Source organism: Mastomys coucha, unplaced genomic scaffold, assembly GCF_008632895.1.
Source record: "Mastomys coucha isolate ucsf_1 unplaced genomic scaffold, UCSF_Mcou_1 pScaffold15, whole genome shotgun sequence".
Classification (NCBI taxonomy): Eukaryota; Metazoa; Chordata; class Mammalia; order Rodentia; family Muridae; genus Mastomys; species Mastomys coucha.
The window spans coordinates 103,860,990-103,869,947 of record NW_022196897.1 but is presented as its reverse complement, the minus strand read 5'-3'; the positions used below and the strand labels follow the sequence as shown (position 1 = coordinate 103,869,947).

At 50.4% G+C, this 8,958-nt stretch overlaps 1 protein-coding gene across 1 annotated transcript; it reads right to left on the bottom strand.

Moving 5' to 3' along the window:
• Nucleotides 1–594: 594 nt before the first annotated feature.
• Inafm2 (InaF motif containing 2) lies at nt 595–3,674 on the bottom strand. The gene has a single exon (XM_031371469.1). The coding sequence runs from the start codon at nt 3,295–3,297 to the stop codon at nt 2,836–2,838; it is 462 nt and encodes a 153-aa protein (XP_031227329.1). The 5' UTR covers nt 3,298–3,674; the 3' UTR covers nt 595–2,835.
• Nucleotides 3,675–8,958: the final 5,284 nt, after the last annotated feature.

Sequence of the window (8,958 nt, the reverse complement as noted above, 5' to 3'; positions counted from 1 at the left end):
GTAATGAGCTGAGCTCAATTTCGTACCATGTATTTTTGCAGCATAACGAATCCCTTATATTTATGCTTTTCACCCACAGATCTTTTTTGTTTGCTTTAAGGGTAGAAAAAACCCTTACCTTTGAAGCAACCTACACCTCTCAGCAGCTTGGCTCTGGGGGTGATAGGCTCTGATCAGGCAGTGCAGCCTCGGGGCCTTGTCCTTTCCAGTGTCAGTACTTCCTGAGTTAGCAGAAGGCCCACAGTTTAAGGTGAGAACATGATGCCAGCAGACAACCGTGTCTTCACCTCAGACAGCTAAATGTTTGTGACTAGAACTTAATATTCACACCCACCAGGCCTTTAGCTAAGTATTCGCTTGAGGGTCTGTAGAGTAGAACTTTTTTTTTTTTTGGCAAAAGCTGGCCTCATTTTTCGACCAGTGGCCTCCCTGACTAAGATGGGAGCCACCCTATAAATCTGTTCAGGAGCAGGCACTGAGAAGAGCAAGGCAGCCGCCTTTTCCTCACAAACCTCTTCATCACACCGCCCTGTGCACCTGAGACCACCTCTACGCCTCCTTCACCAAGTCAGTAAATGATCCACTTAAACAGGCTTAGGCAGAGTTCTTAGAATGTATTTTTGTTCACCTGAAAAATAAAACTTTTAAAAAATATACAGGACTTTTAAAGTACAGGTATATCTTGAATGGCTGAATTATAAATAATGTCTCTGGTCATGTTCACAGCTAGGGCTGGAGAAAATGTCCCAATTCCAGTGAAGGCTTATAGAGTCAGGAGACCAGCTGGACCACGAGTGGTCTTGCTGAACTCTTTGATCCAAAGTGGATTTAAACAGTCCATAAAGCAGGGTCGGGAGGGGAAGAGGAATGGACTCCCAGACACTCTCCCAGAGTCCAGAGGAATCTTGGAATAAGATCAATTTACAAATTATTAAAATATAGGACTAGAAATTCACACCATAAATATAAATGACAGGCTATTATTGAAGATACAAAGTGGCATTTTATGTTTCTTCCCCCCAGTCTCTCATCAAAAATTTAAAAAGTCCCCATGGGCCTCCTAATGACTTAAGTCCTCATCAGCTGTGAAGAACTCTCCAAGCCCAGACACCTTGGGTGTTAGCAACCTGCTGGGAGGCTGCCAGCTTAGTTGCTATTTTCTTGCCCAGGACAGGACATGGCTTAAATCAAGACTGTTGTCCTGTAAACCTGAATCAGAGCTGACTACAAGGTAGGCCAGAAAAGTGGATAGACAGTTTCAGGACTAAGGTGTGCAAGGTTCCTGTTTTGTTTCTTTTTTAAATAGCTTATTTCCCAAAAAGGAAACACTAAGGGGTTTGATCTCTGTCACTACCCATACTCAACTGCCTAAAAGCAAGTGGCAGGAGGAAAAGGAATCCAAACAAAAGAATAATTCCTGCTACCCCAGAGGTGTGTGTGTGTGTGTGTGTGTGTGTGTGTCACACCTCTAGAAAATCGTTGGCTGCGTTTAGGTGGAAGCTTCTAAGGAATGAAAAGACAAGCTGCAATTCCATCTTCCCATAGCTGGTCTCTTCACTGGCTATCTAAGCACACTCCTGAACTTGAATTCTACCTTCTGTTCTTTCTTAACCTGTAAAGCAACTCAGAACCACATCAAAGCTCTGGTTTTGCAACTGATTTGCTCCTAACGGCAAGCTGCTGTGTTAAGCTCAGAAAATAGGAAATGCAAAAATGAGTAAGACAAGATCTAGAAGGGCAAGAAATTAAATAAGACAAGATCTGGAACCGATAAGATAGTTGAGGAGCTGGAAAAGGAATGAGAGAAAACACTTGCCAATCACTGTATGTAAAAAGGCTTGCTCTTCGTAAAGGAATTTTGTGAGGGAAGGGACTGATCTAAACACAGCAGCCTTACTCTTTCTCTCCATCGCCCCTGGCATGGATCCAGAGACTCAGGCTACAACAGGAAGCCACTTTGGTGGGAGCACTAGGATGGGAACGGGAGGGGGATCAGCACATTCCCCCACCCTCCCTAAACAGTTTCTATTGCTAAGGTTTTTCCACTGTCATGTTAGGGGTCTAAGAATGATTATACTCTTGTGTAAGAACGTCAGATATTTATCTTTCTGAAACAGGAAGGAAACAGGTGAAAGAGTGGGTGATGGAAAAGAAAAAAAAAAGCTGTGTTTGTGCCCTTCTGGCTAAGTGCAGTTTGAAGGCCAGCAAATAGCCCTTGCTGGACCCCACCATTCAGTAGCTACCCAGGCTGTGGGGAGATACATAGAGTTCTATGTGATTATAGCGTCTAGTGCATATGTCAACAACTATATACAGGGATCTATAAATTAAACGCATGTCTGGCCACTGCAACTAGGTTGACGTACCTGAGCTCCGCTACTTTTGGTGCTCTCTTCTTTCGGAGAGCCTCAGCTTATTTATTTTTTTAAAAAAAGAGCCCCTACACAACTCCCTACCTTCCCCCTGAGTCTTGGGGAGGGGGCGCCTGAGTCACCCCCTGCGTTTAGGAGACACCAGAGCTAGCGGCGCAGAAGGGCTGGGTGCTAGGCTCTCCCCCCTCCCCCCCCACCCTAGTTCCCCTTATGGCTCAGGGCCCTGGCGCAGCACTGTGCTGGGAAGATCAAACCCCTAGTCCCCGGCGAATCGTGGTCCCTTGGCTGAAGATCCGGTTGTGCATTACGGGCTCCCGGGGCAAGCTGGCGATCGCTGAGGTGTGTGGGGGCGTACGCTCGCGTAGGGGTCACTCCGGCGGGCTCCGGAGCCGGTCCTGCTGCAAAGTCCTGATTGGGGGCTTGAGGGGACGAGGATTCCCGACCGTCCCCAACGCGGCGAGAGTCAACGACTCCGGGGCTCTTCGGCCGCTTCCTCTTCGTCCTCGTCCGGCCCCCGCGGCCGCTCGAGCGGCCCAGCCAGGAGGCTGTCTGCAGCGGGCTCCGGGGGCGCCGGCCTCGCCGCCTGCAGCGGGGGTGCGTCGCGTGGCGCCTCGCGGCGGGACGACCCGGTGGTGTTGGGCCCCGCCGCCGCCGCCCCCGAAGTCCCAGACGGGCCGGTGGCGTTGGAGCCGCTGGGGGGCGGGCCGACGGCTCCCCCCGAGGTCCCGGCGCCCACCGGCTGCCAGATGAGGCTGTAGTAGACGGCCAGGACGATGGCGGCCAGCGACACGGAGAGCACGTAGGCGAACACCGTGGCTAGCCGGACCCACTTCTTGTTGGTCTTGGCCGCCATCTTCGCCTTCTTGTCCCCGGTGTAGGTGGCCGGCTTGCCCCGCTCGGCCGGGGCCGCGTCGCGCTCCTTCATGGGGGGGCCCCGGCCTTTGCCCCGGTGCTCCACGGCCCCGGCTGGAGGGGGCCTGGCGGCCTTCGAGGACTGGGCAGGGGGCGTCTCGGCGCCCTGGCTTCCCGGCGGCCCCGCGCTCCGCCGCTGCTCCTCACGCCGCCCGCCCGCAGCCCGCCACCGCGTCGCTGCCGCCGCCGGGGCCTGGGCCCGTCACCGCCGCCAGCGCCGCCGCCGCCGCCGGCCCGCCAGCTGCTTCCCGGCCGCCGCCACAGCCACAGCCGCCCGACTCCGCGTCCCCATCCGCTGCCGCCGCCTGCCCGGCCGCCGGCCGCCTGGTCTCCAGTGGCCGCGCGGACCGCGCGCTCCGGCTCTAGCCCGGCTCCCCCGCGGGGCGCGCCGGTGCAGGGGGCGGGGCCGCGAGCCGCCGGGGGGCTGCCCCTTAAAAGGGCGATGTAGGGGCCCGGAAGTGCCGCGCTGGGAGGCGGCTGCGGCGAGGCGTCGTGGGCCCCGTAGGGGACGCCCAGTTAAGAGAGAGTTAAGGGAGGCTGGGCCTTAAAGGGGCGACAGGCGCTTCTTTAAAGGGGGAAACGGCACTTTGCCGGAGGGAGTGCGGAACCGGGAGGTGGCAGGGAGGGGCAGGCTCCGCGGAAAGCTGTCGGCTCAGGCGTCGCCTCACATGGCCCCAGGCTAGGAGATAGTAGGTGGGAGAACCAACCAGGCCCACCTACGCCCGACGTAGGGCTAACACTGAGCTTGTGCTCTCGCGTAGGGAGGGGGTAGTGTCCCAGACCCCTTCACCCCAAAGAGCCTAGTTCGGGTCTGGAAACCTGGCGCTCGCACGTCGAAACCGCGGTCTGTCGCGCTTCCTTTCTTCTGTTGGTCTGGACTCTGAGACCACTCGAATCTTGCCTGATTGGGTCCTCTCAGGACCCTCGAGTCAGGCTACAGTGAGCCTCAGAGACAGAGCCTAAGGTTGAGTTTGTTTCCTAGACTCGCCTGCCACCTTAGTCTCAAGTCCCACAACAGGTTTCAGGTCCTACTTTCTGGTCTTCTGACTCTCGGGACTGGCCTTGAATTGCACCCAAGGGGCTGCACTGAACTAACTGGTGGAGGACATCTCCCAGCGTTTTCATTCTTTGATCCTCTTCAGCCCCAGGATTTAGGGAACTGTCTTTTCCCATTGAGGCTTGTTCTACCAGGCTTCAGCTTTTGTTTGCTCTTAGGGCCCTTGGATGCCGGCAACCCCTTTGCACGCAGAGACTCTTAGAACCACCTTTTCTGTACCTTCACCCTCTGCTCCTTTGCTTCTTTCCTCTCTATTTCCTTTTTGTAATTCACCGCGATTGATTTCTGGGTTCCTCCTTCTTGAATCTTTCTGTGTTCCCAAAACCGTCTTTGTGAGCAGCCTGAGTGTCTCAGTAGATTAGAGAACTGACTGTACGAGCCTGAGTGGGAGAAAGGACTGTGGTCCCGATGTAGTTGGGGTGGGGTGTGGCCTCTGTGAGGGACTGGCTGGCTTCTAACCCTGTGGACAGGACTCCCTCTGCCCTTTCCACTTCTCTCTTTCTAGAAGCCTTTGACTTTGGCTTTCTTTATCCAAGCCCTTCCCCAAATTCTCCATCTCTAGGCACAGAAGCAGCTACCAGAATGCAGTGGACTAGTGGGCTGCTGGAACCACACATTTCCAATCCGGTCCTGGTTGGAGGCTCAGGTGGGGCTGTGCCTCTAGCAGTGGCCCACCCAATGCTATTTCAAGGAAAACTGTGCCTTTTTAATTTCTGAGAAATTACAAGGAGATTGGGGAATTTAGTGTTTATTGGCTTCTGTGGATTGATAGGTGGTGTGTGTGTGTGTGTGCGTGTGTGTGTGTGTGTGTGTGTGTGTGTGTATGACAGAGACAGAGGGACGCATACTTGGGGGTGGAGGAGGGGGTACTGTTCCCAGGGTAGCCAGAGCAGGTCTTGAAAGTGGCTTGTAGCATTAAAGTCTAAGAATTGCCTTCAAATGTTGTTTTCTCTTTTTTCAGTTGTTCTCTGACCTTCCTGGTAAGGTTGAGCATAGGACCATCACAAGGTGAATTACGATTTAAGATCTCACATAAGATCTTAAATCTTTGTTAAAGCCCCTTTGACTCCCTTTCTGGAACTCACTCCACAGAGCCTCTTCATATTTCTGCTGCAAATTACACTGCCTTTTTCTTGCTTGCTTCCCAGCAGAGTCGGAAAACAACGTGTCACTCCTTTTTTATTCTAAACAATGATGTACTTGAAGCCCTTATTCAATTCCTCTTCCTGTTCTTCCCCGAAAGAAACAGTGCCAGATTCTTTAACCTGTCTTCAATAAGCACTATTTATTATCTAGATTTACATAGTGTCTTTTACCCCTGGAACTCAAAATGCTTTCAGATATAATTGAGCCTGATCTCCCTGGTGCCTGAGCCATTAAGAAACCATTAGCGTATTCCTGTTGCCGGCAACTGAATGGCCCCCTAGTGGCCTGAAAGTGAATATGCTTTTCTAAGTGCCTCTCCCCCACCAAGGTTAGGCAGGAACTCAAGAATCAAGGCAAGTTTGGGGACAGATTGGACCCAAAAGGCCATCTTTGGTGAATATCCTCAACCACCCTAGAGCCTCTTGTACAACATTCCTGTGGAGCGCTGTGCCGCATCAGCTAAATGACTGTCTCTGCTGACGAGCCTCATTGTCTGCTCCCTGAAGAAGCCCTTTCGGCCTCTAGAAAAGTTCGAAGCAATCAAAGCAGCAGCAGAACCTATAGTCTTGGTATGTGCCAGGCACTATGTCTAGAGTCATAACTATTTGCAATACATCAGGTAGCTAATATCTATCTCTATTTTGTAGAGGAAATGGCTTCAAAAGGGTTAAGGTGCTTGCTTACCCCAGGTCATTGGACTCGAATTCAAATCTTACTGACTTCAGGACTTAGATGCTTGATTCTTGCTCTGCTCTGCTTGGAAGCACAGCCAGACCTTGTCTCTGTAGTGGATTTTGTGGGGGCACCAGCCCTGTGCCCATGGGATGGAGATACTCTGCCGTGAGTGCTGGCTATGGATGGCTCCCTGCTGCTACCGTTCCTGGGAACTGTCCCCAGGTGAGAAGGAAAGGAACTTGCCTCTCTCTCCCCTGCTTCCAGACCATTAAGTAGAATGAAACTGCAATGAAACCCAACCAGAGATCTGCAGGGTTCTTTTGGACAAGAGGGAAGTCACCTTGCACTCTCAAGGAGTTGCAGAAGTGGGCACCGTGGGCTGGCAGGGGCCAGAGACAGATGCATCGTATAGGTTAGTAGGGTGTGGGAAAGGCTGAATATGACATTGAGTTAGGGAGTCTGTTATTATGGAAGCACTAGCCTGGGAAGCAGGATTTAGTACCCCGACAAAGACCTTGGGAGACCCGAGAAACGCCAGAGTGAAATGGAATGCCAGAACGGCCATGGAAGAAGGTTTAAAAACAAACAAAAAAAACCCCTGAGGGTTGGGTGCTACTGTGGGTGTTCTGTGTGTGGCCAGGCGCCTATTTAAGTCTGGTCAGAAGGCTCAGACACTACTGAGGTATCAAAGTAACGAGGAATGGCTGGTGGGAAGGATGTCTGTATTATATCATGGAGCTTTTCAGTGAGACCTGTCCTCTGGAGGCCAGCAAGAGGCCGTTCCTTACCTGGCTCTGTGGAATAACAGAAGCCAGTTGTTGAGGTAGCTAACATGATACACACCCAGTGGAGGGTGAGGTTCCTGTCCAGTAGATTTATGGATCAGGTTGATACTGTAATAGCCCTCGGACAAGCTAGCTGGGCAGCTCACAACGGTACATTGTGCCTCAATTGTGCCAGAGGTTCTCAAGCACTTTATCTCAGGTTTCCAGAGCTAGTCTTAGTGGCACATGCATGTAGGTTGAGGTAGGGAAACCACTTCAGGCTGGGGTTGAAGACCAGTCTTGGCAACATGAGAGAGGCATTAAAAAAATTGAGGTCAACAAAAAAGTTGTGTTGGGCTCAAGGGATGGTTCAGTGGTTGAGAGCATTGAACTGGCTGCTCTTCCAGAGGACACGAGTTCAATTCCCAGCACCCACATGGGCAGCTCACAACTGTCTGTAGCTCTAAGATCTGATACCCTCACACATATAGGCAAAATGCCAATGCACATAAATAAACCCTTTTGTTTGTGTGGGTTATAGTTATTGATAAATTGCTACATTATAATGAGGTGGGGATTTATAAACTATTAATTTGTTAGGCCATTGCAATTTCATTGCGTGTGAATAAAGAACATGTTTTTATGAAAATCAGTATATTTCCTTTTTTAGAAAGAAAGAGAGGCTCATGAAGGGGAGGAGAGAGAGGAGAACAGAGGAGGGGAGAAAGAAGGAAATGGAGGAGGGGAGGGGAGGAGAAGAAAGGGGAGAGCAGAGTAGAATGAATATGCCCTAACAAATCTTCTTATTGTTTTGAAGTGTGTGTGTGTTTATTTTTTTGAAAACAGATCTGTATTTCTATGTGGAAAGCTTTTGGGGCAGCCTTATAGGAATTTGGCATGAACCTTCAAAAAAAAAAAAGGAATTTGGCATGAATTTGACCTTGGGCTTTGCATGAACTTAGAATGTTATAAAAGCAAACTGGAAAAAAATAAACTCACTTCAGCCTCAGCACTGACTGGAGTCATGTTATAATGTTGGCTAATTGTCTCTCTTTTTTGTTGTTTGTTTTTTTTACAGTTTTTAGATATTTTCTTTATTTATATTTCAAATGTTATCCCCATTCCTGGTTTCTCCTCCAAAAACCACTTATCCCATTCCCCCTCCCCCTGCTCACCAACCCACCCACTCTAGCTTTCCTGTCCTGGCATTCCCCTACACTGGGGCATAGAGCCTTCACAGGATCAAGGGTCTCTCCTCCCATTGATGTCCAACAAGGCCATCCTCTGCTACATATGCAGCTGGAGCCATGGGTCCCTCCATGTTTACACTTCGGTTGATGGTTTAGTCCCTGGGATATCTGAGGGTTGGTTCACATTGTTGTTCCTCCTATGGGGCTGCCAGTATATTTCTTTTAAAAACAGTTTTTTAAAAGTAACTTGGTTACTTTTAAAGTGCGTTAGACTTACTAAGTTGCCAAGGTGGGTTACAGGTAGCCCTGGCTTTCCTGGAACTTGCTATGTTCCACTCACGGGGCTCTTGCCTATCTTTGCCTCCCCAGTGTTGTGATTAAAGGCGTGTGTCACTATGCCTGGCCAGTTTCACATTTTTACAACTCCCTTGAATGTTGCTTTATAGAAGACAGCTGGAGGCTTACTTTTGCTGGCACTGTGTTCCTTCGGTCAAAATATATAAAGAAAATCTGGCATCGTGTAGATGTGTGGTTGGAAAATAGAGGAGTATTTTAGTAGTCTTTCGGATTGCTGTGGCTATTTTTTGTACTACACCAAATCTCAACAAGTGCTAAGTGGAAGTTGCAAGGCAGACTATAAACGTTATTACTAGCTGGGTGGGGGTGGCAACGACACAGGCCTTTAAACTTAGCACCAAGGAGGCAGAGGCAAGTGGATCTCAGAGTTCAAGACTAGTTAGGTCTTTAGAGTGAGTTCCAGGACAGCCAGAGCTACAAAGAAAAACTCTGACTCAAAGAGAGAGAGAGAGAGAGAGAGAGAGAGAGAGAGAGAGAGAGAGAGA